We start from the raw sequence: 22,510 nt of genomic DNA, 5'->3' as shown, positions 1-22,510 counted from the left end.
GATTTTTGTACCTTAAGTGAAATGTCATAAAAAGTCCATCTTTTACAAAGTGAAGGTGAAAGTGTATCTTAAATACTTTATTTTAAAATGTCTCTCAATACAGCAGATTTTCTAAAGAACCCTGTCCCCTAAACATTGTTTGGTTTGACTTTCTTAGGGACAGGTGTGGATTAATGGAGTAAACCTGGGTCGATATTGGCCCCAGAGAGGCCCTCAACAAACTCTGTATGTTCCTGGACCACTTCTCAGTACCTCCCAGCCCAATAACATTACCATTCTGGAGCTGGAGCAGGCTCCTTCAGACACTCGAGTGCTTTTCATGGACAGGGCTCAGCTCAACAGAACTGTGGGGAGATTGTGACACTGTTGCCATACAAATCAGACCAGGGAAAGCAAGATCACCACACAAGGTCCGTCTATCAGTGCCCTCAGGTTTCATTCCATACTACTGTCCGATGATGTCCACAGTTCTCTGTCTGTCTCAGTGTCCAGGAAAAGCCACTTGTATTTACATATCAGGTGTACACACTTCTTATCTAAAGCTATGCAGTTCATTTATGGTGTAGTATGCTTTGACAATCTGTTTCTGGTTTCCTTCACAGACTAAAACATCACAGCTTAGTCTTCATATTCACAGTTAGAGTGTTGAGCTGCACCTCAACAGGCCACCTTAGACACTTAAAAAATCACTGTCTTGACTGCAGTTTCGTGGAATGCTTTGCGAGAATGTTGTTGCTAATAAATATAGACTGACTTCAGACATACACGTACATCAGCTCATTAGCATGCATTTTCAGAGTTGCATTTCAACAGATACGTTCCAAGCATTACAGCCATTTAAAAATTGAATTTTTGTTGGAATTATTTGTAGAAAAATGTGCCTTTAAAGCTTGCCTGCCTCAACTGCTAATTCACATCTTGTAAGTTTTGAGAGTATTAAATTTGTGCTGCGTGATTATTTGCATTAAAATGTGAGGTTTATTTTAACAATCTGGTAGCATTTAAAAGAATGCTGTAAATCATGTAAACTTTTTTATTGGCTTATAAAACAAATCTGTAGTTAGTGTAACAGAGGTCAATCCGACTTTCTCTGTACACCTAAAGTATAAAGTACTGTATATGAACACCCTAAAAAAATTCTTACATGACTTTGAAATGTGCGATCACTAAAAGGAATCATGAATTGCCTAGTGTTACCATAATTCTTCACAAGGAGGAAGTAGTTATTGTGGACAATATGTGAGAAAGGTAACTGGTAAATAAAATAGTTGCAATTTAATGCTGTGCAATTTTGTCTCACTCCATGATTCTGTAACATGTTGCAACAGAAAAAAAGATATTCAGGGTAGGTTGGATAAAAAACAGGTGAAACTACGTGAACACAAAAAATAATTAAAAATAATTAATTAATAATAATAATTAAACTCATAATAGACCCACAAACATCACTCAAAGATTTACTAAGTCTTTCAGTCAGTACCTACAGCGGGAGTAAAGAAAACTGCTTAGGATTGCTACCTTTGACTGCCTCTGAAAGTGAGGAAGAACTTAAGTCTAAATGGTACCAAAGGATGGTGCAGATCAAGGAAAAGGACAGGTAGTGTCACAAAAATATGTTCTGCCATAACAATTCTTTACTTGACATGCTGAATGTAAATTCAAACTTAATTCTTACAAGTAACAAACCCCCCATAGACTTAAGCCAAGTGTTCATGGGCAAGTATCAACAGGTCTACATGCTCGTTGTTCTTTTGAAAGACTTAGTGCAGCAAAAAATAAAGGTGGGTTACCTAATTTTTACAATTATTACTTGGTATTTGGCTCAGTCCAAGCAAAGGTTTAAAGCAGAAATAGAAAAGCACTGGGTACAAATTGAGCATGAAACAGCATCGGAGCTAGATATCTCCTTAGAAAGTTTGTATTATAGCAAGGCATGTCCTAAATCTTTAATTGAAACACCAATTGGTTCTTCTTTTAAAATATAAGAAACAGCTGCAATACAATTTTATCTTATGACACTTCACTATCTGTACAACCATTATTTAGATCACCAAGACTTTCTGTACTGTCAAGACCAATTAATTTAATTAATTTAAAATGTAATTAATTAAATTTAAATTACTCAAAACTTACAAGTTTTCTGTCTAAAACCTTTCCGTTAAGTGAATTAAAACAAGAACTGGATAATTACAGCAATAAACTATTGCATACTACTATACAAGTGAAGGCTCGAACATTTTACAACCTTCTTAACGCAAGGTCAGACACGTCTTTTGATAGGTGTGCATCTCTGTGGACAGCTGATCTCTGTATAGGGTCAGAGGACATAGACTGGGATACTGTGTGGCATAATGTTAGTTATCCATTTAGAGCTATACATAACAAACTGCTTCAGTGCAAAATTTTAAACAGACTCTATTATACCCCAGAAAAATTGAAAAAGATGAAGTGGTATAATACAGGAATGTGTTCCAAATGTAACACACATAAAGGATCACTATTGCACTTATTATGGTATTGTCAGCACATACATTCTGGACCTCCACAGTGGGGAAAGCTCAGGTACCTAAATATCTCAATTCCACTTACTCCCATTACATGTATCCTTGGTGATTTATCAAAGGTTAAAGTAGCAATTCAATATAAAAATACTTTTTTGACTGTATTATTGCTAAAAAAATAATATTGCAAAAATGGGTAGACAGTACAGGACCATTGACAGAATGATGTCTCAACATAAACACCCATGTGGCCTCTTCTGTCTTTTCCGTTTTGCACATATTCATAGGTTTTGCTACCTGCATGCAAAACCCTATTACGTTTATATTATATGTCATCTGCCAGGTGTTTGCCCACTTTTGTCCAATAAATGTAGTACAACACTCAACAATGATTTTGTGCATTTGGAGTGCCTCGTTTTGCAGGCAGACGCATAGTGTGCAAGGCAGGACTAGATGGGATGGATGCCAGTCTTCCTCTGAACATAACACATTGAAATCAGCTATCTTGCCATCTTCTAGTAACTATTTTTGATAATGCAGTATGAAAATGTGAAACCCTTCTTGTATCAATTATGCAAAAGAACAGGTTGCTTGTTCTATAAATCACAGATTACTATAAAAATACCTAATGATGTAATAATAAGTCATTTTTGGGGAAGGAGAGGGGAATGTGTACCACAGGAGATCAGGTTTCTGACTTTGTATTTTTTTAATCATTTTTAATTTTCATCTAGTATCTCTTAAATTCAAAGAGTCACACTTTTGAAAGCGGGGAAACATGGTGGTGTGATGGTTAGCTTTGCAGCCTCTCAATGCTGGGGCCCTGGGTTCAATTCCAGACCTACAGTAAGATTCTTTCTGTGTGGATATGGTTTTTCATGACACCTTCTAGTAATGGAAATGCAGAACAGTGTAAACGTGTTTTACTGTCTAACATAACTTCTTGACACAAATGTGACATTACTGATAATGAGCCAATAAACAATCTTTCCTTTTTATCACATTTGACATGTCTGATTTATTATTTCAAATGAAAAACCCGGCAGGTTTATCTTGAAACTTTTACTTCAAAGGAAACAAAAAAATAACTTCTGCAGAATCCTTTATTTTCAGTAAAATGTTTTAAAATGTTTAGAAGCTTTTTTAAATTATATTACAAGCATGCCTGTTTAAAACCAGACTCCCCTTTCACACAATTGCGGGGGAGTTGGATTAAAACACTTGCGATAGATTGTGACGTTTCAGAAAAACATATTCTGAATCTGGAGCTTCCAATAGACTTTTGCCATAAAGGAGATCTTGCAGTGTGTTAGCCAATCACCTGTACATTCTATGAGCTTGCAGCCTTATTGAGATTTAACTCAAACTTCAATTTGATGCTAATTAAAATAATTGCCAAATCTACACTGTTGACTAGTGAATATAAAATGGGCATTGGAAAAAAAAAATGGTGATTTATGATGAAGACAAAATGGCTGATGGAAAAATAGATCAAAGTGGATTTCTTATAAGTTCTGCAAAAAAATGTGCAGCATCAGTTTGTTCAGTGCTCATTTCTATTTGTAGTTAATGAGCTCCAACATGGAGATAATAGAGCTTCTTCCTGTCACCAGCGTTAGCTGCTGCTCAGTGATTTGAAGCTGGGTTGGCCTACGGTGGTCCAGACTCCATCAGGACTAGGTCTTGGAGGTGTGAGCTGTCAGGACAAGCTTCTTGGCCTTGTCCTGGCTGGGGGACTGGGGGGCTAGGCAGCTGCTGCATCAGGGCCTGGCAGTGGGAGCTCGGCTCCTCCGGTGCTCCTGCAGACAGCGTGTGGTGCAGAAGGAGAAGTCCAAGTATTCAAAAGGGATTTTTCCCAGGAGTGATTCCCCACATTGCCAACAGCGTCTGAAACACAGGGCCAGAGGTCTTCAACAACAACACAAGCTCCCCGTTGAGTCACACAGTATGTCAGCTTCTGAGAGTTACTACAGCTACAGTACATACTACAGCTTAGGAGTTCACAGGTACCAAACTGCAGGACAGAGTGAAATGTTCAAAGAGCAGTAGTGTACAGACACACAAGCACATTAATTTGGTTTTGTGTTTTGGACTTGATATACATGTGAAATCAAAACCACTGTAACTATAACTCCTTGACAGTTTGCAAACTCGACTAATTGCCATCCAGTTATGTACTATTACCACTAGTTTCATCATTGAATAGTAAACAAAAATGGAAAACACAACCACAAATACCAAGTTGAAAGGAAATGTTATCACTTCACATGCTTAATTTACTATAAATACGTATGTAAACCATGTTCCTTGTATTCTAGGATTTGTTAACTCCACAGAATAACTCCCTTCCAGGATTGATGTTTTGTTCATGCACACTATTAAAATGATCAAACTTGTATCTTTACAAAACTTTTATCTCTACAAATCACAGTCATAGACATTAGACTGCTCTTTTATTAAAATATTCAGTTCTTAAATACACTATATTTTTACAGTAAATAGCTGTAGTATTTTACTGCAGTATGGTGACTGTATTGTATTGTAATCATGTGAATTATCATGTCTATAGCACACATATTTTAAGAAAGCAGGTAGGGTGAAGGCATAGCAGAGGCCTCAGCTACTAGAAAGAATTATAGTCTGAGTCCAAACAAAGAAAACTCCTCCTATCAAATATTCAATAAATACTAAACATAAAGAATAAAATCAGACACAGAGGGTTCCATTCCTGTTCCAGGAGAGCCCCATTCCAGCGAGTTTTGTAGGTAATAAATAATCAATGAAAAAGCATATCACAATTTAAGATTTCCGAGTTTGTTTAGAACAAATATATGATCTTCATCTTTCAAGAACCAGAGTTCCCAAACCTGAAAAAAATAAGTACTGTACTTGATTTATTTAATAACTCACCCATTTTCCTAATCTTTATTTTTTTCTCCATAGTTTTTATAGGATTGAGGATTGAGTATATAGCCCCACTGTACCTTGCATTAGAAACTGTGCCTCCACTTGTTGCCATCTGGTGTGCCAACCTTCTCTCTGCTGCCACAGCTCTCTGTGGAAGAATTAAAGAATTAATTATTTAATTCTTTATTATTATTACAGAGTTCAGAGTCTGGCTATTAAACATTGTTTTTACAGTGAATTTAAAATGGCTCCATAGTTTATACACGCTGCACTGTTTTCAGATTTTCAAATTGCTTGAAGACTCTATAGTCACATTGGGGTGGGGATTTTACAATGCTAGTATTTTGATCTCAAAGTACTGTCCAATAAAATTAAAATTCAGAGGTCACTGAATATGACAGTATTATATACTATACATAATTACATTCATTTTCTGTTTATGAATAAAAGAGTCATTCTGAAAGTTTGAAAAGGCAATTTTCTACAGAGGAAAAACTGATTCTTTCCAGAGATAAAAAAGACCAATATTATTATAATATTATTTATATTATTCTGCTGTGTATAAGACATTATGCCAGACAAATATGCTTTTCTAATAAACAACAGATCTCGATTAGTGGATTAGCAACTGAAGAATTAACAATCTAGTCACTATATTTGGTATTAGTAATTTTCCCCTTCTAAAGGACTAATCTGACTCCCCCCAGTGAGTGAGCACATTAAAGTTCTGTTTTCTCGGAGAGATAAGTGAACACAGCAGGTGGTTCATTCAGCTCCACGACTCTGTCTTACCTTCTCTCGATCGCTGAGTGCCGCATATCTCCTCTTCTCTTCCTCTTCCACTTCCTGTTTCTTCCTCTCCTCTCTCTGTTCCTTCTCCCGCTGCTTCTTTGCGGCTTTCTGTGCCCGTTTCTTCTCCATCTTTTTCGATTCAATCTCCGCCGTCAGTGGTCCTGGGACCTCGTACACAAACACAATCAGTTTATTCCACACTCTCAAATCCCCTGTGTATCACAGCAATTATAACTGCCATCAAGCTTTCACAGCACATTTCCTTGAACCCTTTCATGTACTGTATATCACTATTAAGATCTAATCACAGATTACAGGTTAACTGAATTACTTGAACAGGGCAATATCACCTTGGCTAATGCATGATACAATTTTAACATTACAACTCTTGATTAGAATTCTATGCTTTTATCTATATATTTGAAGCATTTTGTTTGCCTTTAATTTATCTCCTGGCATTGTCTGGAAGATATAAGCAATGTGTCAACATAAACACCCATGTCTTTTTCATACGTAGCTTGGTCTGGTGGAAAGTTAGCAACATAAAAGCTCAGATACTTAAAGTTGTTTCGCAACACACAAAATGTTTACAGAAGTCATCCAAAAAGCCTACCTGTGCTTTGCTATAATCGTATTTGTTAGGGTTCTCAGCCATGTACTTGCGAAATTCATTTCTGGTATCCTTCTCAGCAGCCACTGCGTACGGAGTCTGTCCTTTCTTGTCTCTAAGAACAATAAGAGAAACTCAAACTAAAAACACAGCTTCAGCTAAGCACTTTTTTTAGGATAGATGAGTTATTTTTATATTTCTCTGCAACTTTATTTGTATATTTTACAATGTATTTATTACATTTTTATCCAAATAATTATTAATGATTAATAATTTAAAAGGGAACTGCAATTTCTCAGACAAGTTATTAAATCTGGGTAACAAAATAAATTAATTGATGATACTGCAAAATTTTATAAATTCCAAATTAAGCACAAAATAGTGAACTTTTTTACAGTATGTGAAAGTATTGCATAGTCGCCATGTTGTCGAGTTTGCAAGAATTGAGATGTGAAGCGGCCCTTCCTGCTCACTAGTCACTGAAATGACTAATGTAATGTGATGTAAAAGCAAATAATTAAGAGTTGTACAGCAGACATTTTCAAATCGTGAGCCGAGAGTTAACAAGTAGTATTTGTCGGCAAAAACTGTCTCGAAATCGAGAGCAATATTTCTATTGGATTATAAGAGATGTATTCACAAGCCTGCTTGTTTACCATGTAATAGGGACACTTCACCTAAGCAGAAGACTGGTTGCCTTGTTCTGAATCGCAGAATATGGCACTGCACATACCTGGAAATGTCATCTATTTTGTGATGTAAATTAGAGGTTTTACATGTTACTGTGTACATTTTACTTTCAGTGTGGTTTGAAATGCACTCATCAATGCCAGTTCTTTCTAACCCCAAAATCTAAAAATAATAATAGCTAATAATTACTTTAAAGAACTGAAATTCTTACCACAGGACAATCAAATCACAATATACTGTACATTGTTTAAAAATCCTACAGGCTTTCACTGAAGACCATTACAGAATGACCATAAGAAATTAAAGGTTAAACAATTCTACTGTATATTACTATTTAGTATTCATTTTCTTTTTGGCAAAAGGGGCTTAAAGAGGTGCTGTTAGCTCATTTTAATCCTAGACAGGAAAGAGTTAGACAAAATGAAAGTTGTTTGTGATACTCTTGTTTCCCCTCAGTTTTAGACATCTTGTTCATCTGTGCAGATGACTCTGCTATGTGTACCTGCATGCAGGGTCGCTACCAGCATCCAGCAGTAGCCGGATCACAGCTCTGTGCCCTGCTGCAGCTGCAACATGCAACAGGGTGAATCCTGCGGGGCCAATCTCACTATTCAGCAGGTCAGAGGTCACTGGAGCCTGCGTCTCCACAGAAGGACAGGTCCCATCCTCCCTCCCTGGGCCCTGCGGCTGGAGTAGGCTCAGCAGGGTCTCCACATCTCCAGTCTTACAGGCAGTGTATAGGGAGTCCCGCAGGCCGTACTCAGGGTATTCTGCGCTCATGCCTGGAAAGGAGCAGATCAAACTGCGATGTCATTAAAGCACAGCACAGGAATCTTGCTGAGGTTTTCCCTTTCCTGTATGTCCCGGTTCTGTATACTTTCATGGAACATTTTTGAATAGAATACACTTTGCTTCACTGATTACTCAACTGTCTAATAATACTTCACTGTGTATTGCAAGGAAATGTACTGGGGAAGAAAACTTGTATTATTCAATGTTCTGAGATTCACAGGTAAAACACTGTAAGCCCAAACCAGCACAACACAGAAAGTGAAGATGTGATGTTTACCAGACAGTTAATATGATAGAATGTTTTTTCCAGCTTGTAGTTTGTTTATGACAAACTAAACAGAAATCTTTACAAAAATTACTTACTAACACATAATAGGATACTGTGAGATGTAAAAGTGAAACTAAACGACATAAAGGAACAAGTAATAGGTTTATTCCACGCTGAAAAGAGAAGAAAGAAAACACAACGTTTCGGCCGTGGAGCCTTCTTCAGGTTTGTCAAGAAGAGAAGGCTCCACGGCCGAAACGTTGTGTTTTCTTTCTTCTCTTTTCAGCGTGGAATAAACCTATTACTTGTTCCTTTGCAGCCTACGCATGCTGACACAGCTACCCACCTAAACTACATAACCTTCCTTTTCAATTTTTAATTAACATATTGCTCTTCATTCACTAGGGAGAAATACCCTTACTACAAAACATGTCATAACAAAAGAAGGAAGGTAACCATTCTCATTCCAGCTCACCCTGCTCTGGAGGCTGAGCTTGAGCCTTCCTGCTCCTCCTGGGTTTCTGCTTTGCCACAGACCTCTCTGGTCCCTCCACGCTGTCTGCTGGCTCTGGGTTCTCAGAGTACTCTCTCTGCTGAACTGACTCCCTAGACACCAGGTCTAAACACAGACAGCCATCAATCACATTTCAAAACTGCCTGCATCTGACTCTAAAGTCACAGTTTAGAAAATCTGAAATAGAAAACAATTAGGAATCAAACCAAATGCCCGGTACAACCAGGAAACCTGTAGAATTAAAAAGGTGAAATATACAGCAAACCCCTTCAAGTAAAACATGAGATAAATTCTGATTTTAATTCCATTTTTGTGTCACTTATCTCCTTCTACAGTATTGAGGGTTAGCAGAAGCAAACAAATTGTGTAAATCTAATCCATTGAAACAAAATGTAATAATAATTAGCAGCACCTGAAAGCAGTGATATAACTTGTCAAACCACACATGTTAATAATAATAATTGCTTACACTTATATAGCACTTTTCTGGACACTCCACTCAAAGCGCTTTACAGGTAATGGGGACTCCCCTCCACCACCACCAATGTGCAGCATCCACCTGGATGATGCGACGGCAGCCATAGTGCGCCACAACGCTCACCACACACCAGCTATCAGTGGGGAGGACAGCAGAGTAATGAAGCCAATTCATAGATGGAGATTATTAGGAGGCCATGATTGGTAAGGGCCAATGGGAAATTTGGCCAGGACGCCGGGGTTACACCCCTACTCTTTTCGAGAGACGCCCTGGGATTTTTTACGACCACAGAGAGTCAGGACCTCGGTTTTACGTCTCATCCGAAGGACGGCGCCTGTTTACAGTATAGTGTCCCCATCACTATACCGGGGCATTAGGACCCACACAGACCGCAGGGTGAGCGCCCCCTGCTGGCCTCACTAACACCTCTTCCAGCAGCAACCTTAGTTTTTCTACCATCCAGGTACTGACCAGGCTCACACCTGCTTAGCTTCAGTGGGTTGCCAGTTGTGAGTTCCAGGGTGATATGGCTGCTGGCATGTTGAGAGTTTATATTTATTTTTGTTTAAATAGTTCTGACACTTTCCATTTCCAGTCTTACACTGTAATGACCTCTGTATGTCAATGGTAAATATGGCAACTCTGGTGTTTAGTTCATTTTAGGGGTCTCTCAGGGCAAAATTTAAAATTAATAATGAATTGAGTCCAGTAATGAAGATTGCAGGGTAGACAAAAAACAAGAGACAAACTGTCCAAAACTGTCACTAGCTGTGCACTGTGGAACATACACAGTGACAAATACCAGACAAGAGTTTAGTTCTGCATCTGGGTGACTCTCCCCTTTAATTTATTTTCTGTTTTTCTTCTATCCTAAGCCACCAATCAGGGTCCGAGCAGAGCCTTCCTTGTTTTGGAATTCCATTCCCTGGGCTCCCTCTGGGACTGTGTTGTTGGACAGGTTTTGAAGCGAGGATCCATTCCCAGCAGATATCTCTGTCAGTCCTGTCTCACAGGCACTGGGGATTCTGACTCCTTCCATACAGACCACCAGGAGAGGAGTTTCCTGCCCTGCCACTGTAGCTGAACCGCCCTGCTCTCTGAGGCCTACCAGACACAGCACGGTTACTGACCTGAGTGCCTCTCCCCTTACTTTTTCTTTTTCGCCTCCTTTTCCTCGGGAGCTCGGCACAGGACCCGATCGCTGGTGGGCTCATCATTCTGAATGATGATTGAGCGCCCGGTCCATCAGAACCAGTGCCAGTTTCCTATTTTCCAGGCTGTCTGGCCAGAGTTATTTACATTTAATCGCCTTTCTAATTCTTCACTTTCCCTCAGTTGATCCTGAGAGTTCATAACCCTCACACTCGGCTCTTTTCGGGCTACTCCGTATCTCTCCGGTCCCTTGCGCTTGGATTCTGACCAATCTCACCCACAGCTGTGCCCTGTGTACAGCAGCACTGTAACAATACCACTCATAGCTTGTGGCATACAGAAATACAAAGCATGGTGAACTGGTCATCAACCATCAACCATGGTGAGTATGTCATCAACTTTACATTTGAAGTAAACAAGTGCGAAGTGTGTGGATCAAACTCCTATCTGATTTACTCAAACTCTGCTTTAACAGCTTGAGATAAGATAGCATGAGATACCTTTAATGCATAACCTCATTTTTATTGTCACTTTTTGTAACTGTAAGATGTTGACCACCTGTACCTGTTGCTGCTGCAGCCTGCTTCTTCTTTTTCTTGTGCCTCTTCTTGCGTGGACAGATCTCGAACTCCTTCAGCTCCAGCGTGCTCAGGCTCAGCTCCACTGTCTCCAGCTCCACTGCAGGGCTCTCCTCTCCAGAGCACTCCTTCTCCACCTCCTCCTCCACTGCTGCTGCCAGGGACAAAACACACAGCAGATCTGACAGGTGTCTGACTCCCATGCCATGGGACAACAGACACATGAGGGAGAAACTGTCCTTGGGAAAGCATACACACATACTGTCGTACATTAATCAATGGAATATTTCAAAACTAGCTAGCCTCACTGTAATTCTTATGCAATATATCCATCAGTTTTTGCGGGTTGCTTTACATTATCAGCCCTCTGTCAGCAAAAGTGAAACAACTAACACAGTAATAACTTGATTGTTTAAATTGTGAAGAATTAAAAACCTGCAGATCCCAAGGTCCTATACAGAATAACTTTCATGCACATTGACTAGTTTTTATTTAAACTTATAAATGGTTCAAAGCTCATTTCTGTGTATGAAATACAATGCAATGAAAAAGCAAGAAAAGATTATCAGTGTACTTGGGGTTAATGAACAGTTTTCTGGAGACACAAAATTCACAGTAGTAACAACTTCAGGGAAAACAGAAAAAAAGAAAATCCACAAGTCCAAATCACTGCCCTTGTAAAATGTTAATTCTGTAGTCAATACTATCAATTCAGCCCATCATGCTTTTAGGACCACTAACTCACCATTTATCTGCAGGACGGGAGTGGCTTTTTGTGATGGTTTCAATGCCTTCTTCCACACCTTCTTTGGAGAACTGATGATGTTGGCAATATCAGTGTCTTTTCCTGCAATGCAAAATCAATACTTATCCTCTTGGTGTAATGTCTTCTCCCATGGACACCACTAGAGGCCACCAAAAATATGGGCACAAAAAATTCTCATCCCTGTGGTTTTTTAGCACGGTTCATCGACCCAAACCAAGACAAAAATACAAATTTTATACATGGGATTAAAACATAGCTCATTATGAATAAGCAAGATTTAGCTTTACATACAATGTTTTCTAATTAACACTATAATTTACTGACCACAGTATTAAAAACAAGTCTCTTCTTTATAAATTAGAAATGTCAACTATTTTTATTATAATCACTGAATTTGGAAGAGTCAACTGATATTTTTCACATCTTGGTTTACACGATGTAAGCCAAGCGATCACACATCGGGAAAAACAAGACTCGCCCACCTTCAAACCCTCACCTTCGTCTTTTAACACATCGAATGGCGGTGCAGTGCCAATCAGAGGATAGGCCCACTAACACCACTCCGAGCCTGAAAGCACCTTGGAGGCCACAGGAGTTGCCGAGGGCCGAGAGATCCCAGGCTGACTAATATCACCCTAAACTTGCTAGCGCCTGGGCAATCGTGTGTTGCTGCTTGGGGAATCCATGTCATAACCAACTTAACAAGCTTCTCTTGGCAGAAGTGTTAGTGACTCTAGTGGCAGCTATTCAGGCATGGCGTTCCTTTGTCCAAGATACAGCTCCACGCTGAGAATTAAAGATAGCTTAAGCAATAGTGAGAGTGGTTACCATTCATGTCTCTTTTCCTTTCATAGCTAGCATCATATTGATCCACAGATCTCAGCTAAGATTATTTTATGCAACATTTTTTTTAATTCTAATGCCAAACATTGTTTACCATAGACATGTAATGTGGAGAGGGCCTCATGTACCCTCTTGACCTCGCGGAAGGTGGGGCGACGGGTTGGAAAGGGCAGTGTGCGGATGCGCTGGTCGTTCCTCTCCAGCGGGGCTGGGCGCCCCCCAAAGAACATGGCCCGGTTATAGGACGGGGCACGAAGGAATATGGCATTGGCGTCACTAAGGTGATTCGCCCAGCTCTCCAGCAGATCCTGGATATCCTGCAACACAGCGCATGGTACCTTCACCAATCTTAAGTACTCTACACCACTCTACACCAGTCCCATGTACAGGCTCTTCATGGGAGCCCTAATAACATGTTTAGTTAGAAAGAAATTGTTGCTGCTGATCAATAGGGACCAGGAGGGTATAGCCACATCCACAAAAATATGAGAAAAAACACACATAAAAATAAATGAAAACAAACAAGCACGTGGCAAGTGCAATTCATTGTACATTCTGTACTAAATAATGTTCTGCCACTCGCCGAGATTAACATGCAGGCAAGTGATGAGGGTGGCTACATGACAATAGTACAAAGCAGTAGCTGCAGCCAAACACTGTATTACTGAGGGCCAGAGTAAGCCAGGACCATCCTGCATTGCTTATTCTACATTAATATGAAACGGACAGTAGATAATGCTACAGATGTTGGTGCATGTACTGTACCATAATGCCCTTTTTATTCAATCAAGAGACCGAATTCACTTCAGCAACATGCGTTCAAATGCAAGTGTCTGTGACAGGTTTATTTTTTTATTAAAATCTTTTTTTCCTGCATTTTATTTGGATGCATTTTTTACATACAAAACAAAGCACTTTTATAATAAAACAGAAAGTCATGCTGGGAAGCTCTTATCAGTTCTTGTCAGTTACTTACTTAAAGAATAAGGCTCTGTACAGTATGAACAATATAAACACCCATAAATGACCAGTATAAACACCTAAAAATAAACACTGTGGAGTTTTTATAAGGATCTACTTAAAATTTTAATAAAAGATACAAATAGAGCATTTAAGGCCTCATATCCTCTCCTATGTATTGATTACTAAAACAAAAAACACAAACTTTTAACTACATTTTATTTTTTGATTAAGAACACTAAGTTATGTTGAATAAATAACAATTAGTATTATTACAACTATTACTTCAGCATTTTTTACACTGGCCAACACCAAAAAGAAACTAGTGAGCTGTAAAATGAGTTTATAATGAAGCTTGATGAGACTCCTGAATCCTTCTCAAAGTGTGTATTTCAAAATTCACAAACGTTTATATTTGCAGAAGAGGAAGAAAGACAAGCGACCAAAACCATTAATCACAATAATATAGATGTTTATTAAAACAGCAACAGCTCTTCAAAAGCAGGAATGTGACACCTGCACTCCTCAGGCAAAAGAGAAATGTATGTCTCTCAGTCCAAATAAATTTGACTTATTTGTTCATTCATTTTCTTAACTGCATATAATGTCATAAGCAATTGATTACCTAAACCTTTTCTAGCTTTAGAAAAACCCCAATTTAACGGAATCACTTTGAATAACAACATATGAATTATTCTATTATTAAGTAAAAAAATAAAAAGCACAACAACAAATGAATAAATCCACCACGAATACAATCAAAAGCAGATCCATTACATTATAATGTTGATTTTGCACACTAGTACTGAAAAGCTTCCTTGACAAACAGCTTGAGACTGTTCAGCATAGAAACTGAATGGGAAAGTGGTCGAGTTTAGTAAGAAAGCAGACGGAGGAGATGGCCCTACCTTCAGCAGTGCAGCCTCATTGTACCTGCGCAGGGCTGCGCCAGCAGATTTGGGAGCATGGCTGCGGTTCTGGGAGTCTCTCAGGCCCTGTGCAGTACCACGCTTCGCACGAACTGTATACCGATGGAAGGTCTTGTGCTGCAGAATGTCCCTCCTGGAAAATCAGAGGAGAAAGAAGTCTACACAATTGTTTACGTGCTCCAGCTAACAGAACAGAACTGGAGATGAAAAGTATGTCAACAGGTGTCTCTACAGATGCAGCATAGAGACTATACATATTGTAGATGCCAATATCTCATCTATAAGAGGATTTTGCCTTTCTTTCCTAGAATTAGACCAATGATCTAATAAAACTCAGTTCAAACATCAGAACAAAGAACGGCACAGTATCACAACGAGATCCTTTCTTATTAAGACTGCTTCAACAACCTTTATTTCTATAGCCTTTCCATTTATAACAAAAGGTCCTCAGGTGTTTAATAATTTCACCCAAAGTTAATACATGGTTTTACAATGAAGAGTTATTCCACAGACGAAAGGATACACTATACTGTAAACAGGCGCCGTCCTTTGGATGAGACGTAAAACCGAGGTCTCGAGGTCTGACTCTCTGTGGTCATTAAAAATCTCAGCGAGTTTCTCTGAAAGAGTAGGGGTGTAACCCCGGCGTCCTGACCAAAATTCCCATTGGCCTTTACCAATCACGGCCTCCTAATAATTCCCATCTCTGAACTGGCTTCATCACTCTGCTCTCCTCCCCACTAATAGCTGATGTGTGGTGAGCGTTCTGGCGCACTATGGCTGCCGTTGCATCATCCAGGTGGATGCTGCACATTGGTGGTGGTGGAGGGGAGTCCCCATTACCTGTAAAGCGCTTTGAGTGGAGTGTCCAGAAAAGTGCTATATAAGTGTAAGCAATTATTATTATTAACATGTGTGGTTTGACAAGTTATATCACTGCTTTCAGGTGCTGCTAATTATTATTACATTTTGTTTCAATGGATTAGATTTACACAATTTGTTTGCTTCTGCTAACCCTCAATACTGTAGAAGGAGATAAGTGACACAAAAATGGAATTAAAATCAGAATTTATCTCATGTTTTACTTGAAGGGGTTTGCTGTATATTTCACCTTTTTAATTCTACAGGTTTTCTGGTTGTACCGGGCATTTGGTTTGATTCCTAATTGTTTTCTATTTCAGATTTTCTAAACTGTGACTTTACAGTCAGATGCAGGCAGTTTTGAAATGTGATTGATGGCTGTCTGTGTTTAGACCTGGTGTCTAGGGAGTCAGTTCAGCAGAGAGAGTACTCTGAGAACCCAGAGCCAGCAGACAGTGTGGAGGGACCAGAGAGGTCCGTGGCAAAGCAGAAACCCAGGAGGAACAGGAAGGCTCAAGATCAGCCTCCAGAGCAGGGTGAGCTGGAATGAGAATGGTTACCTTCCTTCTTTTGTTATGACATGTTTTGTAGTAAGGGTATTTCTCCCTAGTGAATGAAGAGCAATATGTTAATTAAAAATTGAAAAGGAAGGTTATGTAGTTTAGGTGGGTAGCTGTGTCAGCATGCGTAGGCTGCAAAGGAACAAGTAATAGGTTTATTCCACGCTGGTGTGTGGCGAGTGTTCTGGCGCACTATGGCTGCCGTCGCATCATCCAGGTGGGGCTTCACATTGATGGGGGTGGAGGGGAGTCCCCATTACTCCCAAATTTGGTGATTTTTGTGATTTTTGTGATTCTTGTAATTTTTGTGAGCTCGCAGAAAAAGACATTTCATTGCCAGCAACTACTGCTGCACGCCGTATTGTTGTGCATTTGATAAATAAACTTTGATTTGATTTGATTTGATTACCTGTAAAGCGCTTTGAGTGGAGTGTCCAGAGAAGCACTATACAAGTGTAAGCAATTTTTATTATTATTATTTGTTACATTATCTCTGGGTCAGACTCGTTGTTGTTTTCTGGCTATGTGGTGGTGTAATTATGAATCTAGAAATAACTATGTAGCATCTGCTGAAATAAATGTGTCAACAATGTAGTGTCAACACTTTCCTGTCATAAAAACTCTTTCAAAAAGGGAGTTATTGTACCCTTGAAAAACTGCTCCAGCAAAATGCCCTCCTCCAGCCATCAGGATGACCCACACAGCCTTCTTACTGAGCTTCTTTAGGGAGGCTGCCAGGTCATTTTCACTCTCCATCTGCAAGACAGCAGGAGAACTGAGGAAGAGTTTGACACAATTAAACTTTATCCAAAGGACAATATCATTTGGGACAGTACTGACAGCATTAACATCAAAGCATTCTTAACTCCCCCTAAAACTTACAATAATGCTGGTTCTTAAATTGTAAAAACAGCTGGACTAGTTAAAAAATAAATTGAATCAGTCACAGTTGCCTAGTTATAAGCAAAAAGCATTAAACAGGGGGGTACAGAACCATAACATTAGACTATCATTTTTGGAGCATTCTGTCTTTATATCAACAGCACCTGGGGATCACATTATAAAGTACCTGCACTGCCTGGTGTTAAATCTGAATTTATAACTGAGAGGGAAGAAATTTAGAAGAACCTCATTTCACTCTGGGGCATGGATGCAAGAGTGGCCACAATGAAAAAAAGATTTTTTTGTATTTTTAAAATCATGGCTTTTACACTCAATATTTAAAACTGACACATTTGCCAGAAATGATCCAACCATACAGTCTGTAGACCCAGGCACCCTAAAGTGAGAGAATGTATAGAGAAAGGATACACAAGCAGTATACGACAGTGTTTCTGCTCTCGACTGGCTTATCCTCTTTCCTTGCTTGTACCTTCTTGCTGCACAGTATGCAGCGATAGACAGACAGATACTGCCCCTTGGAGTTACTGAAGAGGACTCTGCAGGAAATGCGCCCAGTCGACACCTCGCTGTCAGGAGGACTGTCTGTCCCAGCTGAGCCACTGTCCCGATCACCACGGTAACCCCAGTCACTGTCAGAGCCTTCATCTTCAGAGTCTGACCCAGAGATACTGGACAGGTCACCTGACAGCAAACAGCAAGCACTGTTATTTCGCAAGCATTCAAAACAATAAAATCCTAGGAGCTACTCTTGCATCGCTTTGTTGGTAATCAAGGAGCCCTTCAAATACATCTCAGCGCAGGTACTAGATCTTGTGAATAACAAATCCACCCCTGCAACGTTGTTTTCAAGAGAATATTTTTAAAAGCATCTTTCTGATAAAGGTGCAGTTGACAGAGAAAAAACAGCAGACTTTCCAAACCGCAGACATTTCAAGTGTCAATAATCAATACTATTGATCAATAATCAATAGTTCAGACCCATCAAGTAAGAGAAATAAAACACAATACCAAAACGTTTGTGAGGCAGACTGACCTGTAAATGAAAAAAATGTATTTTCTTTTACTATCACATGGATTGACATTAAAGTACAGTGTTAGCAAATCAAACAGGAACTTATGAAACAATTAAAAACAGAGGAAGAATAATCAAAGTGAAATACCCAATAAGCCTTATCTTGAGCTGTGCTTCCATGTAGAAAATATAATGCCTAAATCTAAAACAATGCTCATTAAGTATCAAATAAAACTTCTAAAGTCAGGATTTACTTTTAAAAAATGGTAAATGCTCTATGTTGTCTGTTATATAAGACGTGGGTTACCTACCACAAACCTACTGGTTTTGAATCCAGTCGACCCTAATTACCTACAGGTAACTAGAGCCTTAACTGAACTAACAAGCTGCTTAATTGGAATATCTGCAAGTTTGTTTTCTACTCCAAATTTTGGGATTTTATTTTATGCAACAGTTAAAAAGGCAACATGTTTAGAAACTGAAATAAAACTATTGTTAAGTCCAAAAGGGTACAACTGTGTAACTGAGAGTTCGGCTGAAACAAAAACCAGCAGGTGTGTAGGCTTTTAGGGCCAGGATTGGGAACAGTTGAAATAATAAACAACATTCTTTAAAAAATCTAAAGAAGACCAATTTGCCACTAACTTCACAGGCAACCCACTGTAGCTGAAAGAGTCATCAGCTTTCAGGCAGGTCATCTTTGCACTGCTACTTAAACAACTGCTCCAAACTCTGCGCCAAAACTCTACTCATTATTCAGTTCATTAGAACATTTGACAATTTTATGGTGGGACTGTAAGCAACCCGACAGCATGACTGTTTCTGAGGTAGTGTGAAAATCTGTAACTACTTTCCTATCACGCCTGGTACCCCTGCCAATCTAGACTATGCAGCGCCATGAGGTACCTGCTCCAGTCCGGCTCTCAAACTCCTCTGCAGTGGTGGGCTGTGACCCCAAAAGCCGCTGCCGCAGGTTAAACCGGTGCCAATCCAGTCTGTAATGTTCTGTCTGAGAGCAAAAGGAGACCAGCACACATCATTGTTTTCAGACGGTCTTAACCAAAGCACCTTAAGCATGGGTCATCTCCAAGACTCTGTATATAAGTGCAGCTGAGAGTCACTTACAATAGGACAATAGACGACAGGACAATCAGATTACATCTTATGTTGAATTGATTACTGCCATACCCCAATCACTGTGGGATCTAAATCCAAACTAAATAAATTTCAACTTCAGTACGTACAGAATTCGGCAGCCAGAATTTTGAACAAGCTGCTTGCAAGCAATCACATTACTCCTGTCCTGGAGTCCTTGCACCGGCTTCCTACCAGGTTTTGTGTCTACTTCATAATCCCCATGCTCACCTATAAGGCTTTATGTGGCTTGGCACCTCAGTACCTCATTATCTTCCTACTCTCCACCTTGCAATCTTTGTTCAACTGATTCTGGTCCCCTGTTTGTCCCCCAGACTAGCTTATACTTTATAGGTGACAGACTTTCTCTTGTTATGCCCCAGATCTCTGGAATCCAGTCTCCAAGGATATCATATAATAATAATAGTACAAAACTAGTAGTTTCTCAGTGAAGGATGCATTCAGACATTGCTGTCTCTGAAAGTGACATACTGTGTTTGTGAAGAGAAATCAGAAGAGAAATAAGTTATGTGAACCCCACCCTGGCTACCTTGAAGGGAATTTTCAAATATTTAAATGTAAATTTTAAATAAATAGACGTACTGAAGACATACTAATTACAATTGTATTTTTTTATTTACATTCGAGTCTAGGCTGTGTTTTCATTACCTATCACTGACTGGTGAATGCCTTCTATGATATGATTTGATATTATTTAAAGAAAAGTAGTGAGTGAATTATAAGTAAAAATAGCAAATTAAATAGGCCAGTATATACTTGAGTATATAATAATTATTAAAAAAAACAACAAATAATAACCGAGAGGAAAATTACCGATGTATTCAATGAACTCAGGTATTCACCAAGGAAGAATGCGCCTCAGCCTAATGAACTAACATTAGTACAGAAGAGTTAAGTGTCACAGTCACTTAAAATAAAGAAATCTCTTAAGATAAGGAATTCTCAATGAATTCTCAATCTCAATGGCATTCTAATGTGAGTGAAATGTGAAATCTCATGTTGTTAGACGACAGACCACCTTGTTTCAAAACTATTTCTAAAAATGAAATCATTTCTTTTTTGAAGCAAGCAAAGTACTTATCATTACACTTCTGAAACTGATTTAAAAGGATTAAAAGGATTACAGAATACTATCTACAGGTATTTGTCAAACATTGGGATTTTGGAGGCTTAACTGTTTCTTCTTTACTAAACTGTTTATGTTGTCTACAGACTAGGGACTTTAGACTGGGACTTCTGAAATTGTAAATGAGCTTACAAATCAGTCTTTCAAAGACTAAGAGGCTCACCTGCTCTTCCCGACTCTCAAAAGGGCACTGGCAGGCAGAGCAAAACATCCTGTCAGATACCTCGACGATAGTTACAGTCGGACCCTTACTGCTATCTGCTAAAAGTTTTTCATCTGGAAGAAGGAAAGAAGTCTTCATTAGCGACATACCCACACTGTAGAAAGGTCTTGTGCATAGGCAAAGCCCCCTCTTGTATCACCACCACTTCAGCACACATTTGGTCACCTTTAGCTCTTTTGTGTATTACAGCAGGAGAACTGTAAGAGCTCCTAATGACTGATGATCGCGATGGAGTTAAAGCAGTCTTGCATCAGAAAATGATCTGACACTGTCTAAAGACAGCTGTAAAAATGCTGTGAAAAACACTTACCCAAACTCTAGCATTAATCAGTATGTGGTGGTAAAATACTACAGAGTATTTTTGAACTATATTTTGCTCTACCATCCAGTGAACAATGGAAAACCTTCAATGTAAGTAAAAGAGATAAAACTGATTCATTCACTAACAACTGGAGGCATAATTTACACTACATTATTTACAGTTTTTTTATAATCCTGTAATTGACATTTTTGCATAGCTAAAAGTTACAAGTAAAAAGGCAAAGTAGAAGAAAGATCCATAACTTCCAGATTTAATAAAGCACAATAGAGACATATATTGCATTCCATAAATAAATGTTTAAATTGGAGGGCAGCAAATCTCTCAGATAAAACTATATGAAGTTCTAATAACATTTTTGCTAACGCTTAAGCAATGGGTTTGACTAGTGTCTTGGCTTTAAGGTGAGTTAAAACACATTTTATGATCACAGGGGGATCTTTCTGGAAAAGAGGGTGAAAAGAGGCAGAATGAAAGCAGTGCACACATTAAAATGTACCTGTATTAGGAGAGATGGCATTGGTAGGCATGGCCAGTCCTTGGGTGTCAGTGACCTCCTGCAGCCCCTCCAGCAAAGAAGGTTCTTGGTGGCAGTCAAACACTGAATGGGATTCTGGATGTGCCATGGCTGCCAACACGATGAGATCACCTGCACCACACAAGATCTGACGCTCAATAATCACTAAAGACACCTCCTCTGACTCAGGTCACTGCTAATGACTCCAATACAACCATATGGGAGAATGGATCGAACTACCCAGTGACAAAAGTACCAGTAGTTGAACAGCTAAAATAAGAAACTTCTTAAAGACGCCTACTATCTTGTAAAAACTCGTTGTTTACCGTCTCCCAAGATAATGCTTACTCGTCTACAACATTTGCTAAACACGACTGTTGTCACACATTGTGTTTGAATGCAAATGATGCAATACCGGGTTTCCCAGTTCAAAGTTGGCTGTTGCGCTGTATGTAAAGTAAGTAATGGAACACCAAACCAAAAGACTCATGAGCAAGTTAAATTTGATATGACTAAGCAACACCCAACTTTGTCTTTAAATGGAAGAAAAAGTACTATATATATACATATGTGAACATTATAAATTCTCAAAATGTTTCGAAAAATTACTATAAACACCTCGGACTCTAAGTTTAAACTGATTTTTGCGCTGGTATCGTATTAACAAATTCTTATCTGTGTCAAAGTTCACTCCTGAAAGTTAACACGTGTCGCAACAGCATAAGAAGCACCAGAACTTTGTTCTTGCCATATTCCCCCGCAAACATATAGTTCGGAAAATCAGGTATACAGAAATACTAATTGCAGGCTGTACCCACAAGTTAATACTGTAATAGTCCAGAAATGACAATGTCTTTTGCGTTTTCCCCGTCAGGTTATTTTCGTCTTTATAAGAAAGAATCAAATCGTACATCGATTATATTATACTACTTGTATATTTCCAACGATACGATTATCAATTCAGAAACTCGTGCTATTTAAGCATACCGTACTACCGTTTCAAAAACAACCTACCCGAGGAGGACTTGAATTACTGCATAGTACGGAAGCTGAA

The 22,510-nt window shown here is 39.0% G+C and overlaps 2 protein-coding genes across 6 annotated transcripts in view; one reads left to right on the top strand and one right to left on the bottom strand.

The window, feature by feature from the left end:
- Positions 1-3,503, top strand: part of glb1l (galactosidase, beta 1-like) — a 17,265-nt gene extending 13,762 nt beyond the window's left edge. For both annotated transcript variants that reach the window (XM_088930351.1, XM_088930352.1), the window contains exon 16: positions 158-3,503. In XM_088930351.1, the coding sequence (XP_088786477.1) occupies positions 158-361 (204 nt within the window). In that variant the 3' untranslated portion in view covers positions 362-3,503. The remainder of the gene's footprint in view (positions 1-157) is intronic.
- ankzf1 (ankyrin repeat and zinc finger peptidyl tRNA hydrolase 1) lies at positions 3,494-22,510 on the bottom strand. Of its 4 annotated transcripts, none has more exons than XM_088930348.1 (16): positions 22,471-22,510; positions 21,439-21,588; positions 20,561-20,673; positions 19,023-19,125; positions 17,574-17,785; positions 16,848-16,957; positions 14,760-14,913; positions 12,986-13,208; positions 12,028-12,129; positions 11,269-11,436; positions 9,036-9,179; positions 8,003-8,282; positions 6,814-6,925; positions 6,201-6,368; positions 5,486-5,556; positions 3,494-4,388 (listed from the first exon to the last, which is right to left on the bottom strand). In XM_088930348.1, exons 2-16 carry the CDS (start codon positions 21,563-21,565, stop codon positions 4,262-4,264), a joined length of 2,214 nt encoding a protein of 737 aa, XP_088786474.1. In that variant the 5' UTR covers positions 21,566-21,588; positions 22,471-22,510; the 3' UTR covers positions 3,494-4,261. The 4 variants fall into 4 exon arrangements, with proteins under 4 accessions (XP_088786474.1, XP_088786473.1, XP_088786476.1 ...); XM_088930347.1 differs by having other exon boundaries at positions 22,275-22,477; XM_088930350.1 differs by having other exon boundaries at positions 11,269-11,433; positions 22,275-22,477.

The sequence above is a fragment of the Atractosteus spatula genome, chromosome 13, assembly GCF_055471065.1.
Source record: "Atractosteus spatula isolate fAtrSpa1 chromosome 13, fAtrSpa1.hap1, whole genome shotgun sequence".
Taxonomy (NCBI): domain Eukaryota; kingdom Metazoa; phylum Chordata; class Actinopteri; order Semionotiformes; family Lepisosteidae; genus Atractosteus; species Atractosteus spatula.
The sequence above is the reverse complement of the archived record's forward strand: the minus strand, read 5'-3'. Positions and strand labels throughout refer to the sequence as shown.

Coding starts and splice junctions, on each gene's coding strand:
- ankzf1 (XM_088930348.1), bottom strand. CDS start 21,565: ATGGCACATCCAGAATCCCATTCAGTGTTTGACTGCCACCAAGAACCT. Junction 17,786..19,022: donor TGAGAGCCGGACTGGAGCAG/GTACCTCATGGC, acceptor GTTTGCTGTCAG/GTGACCTGTCCAGTATCTCT. Junction 6,926..8,002: donor GGTAGCGACCCTGCATGCAG/GTACACATAGCA, acceptor TATTGTTCTTAG/AGACAAGAAAGGACAGACTC.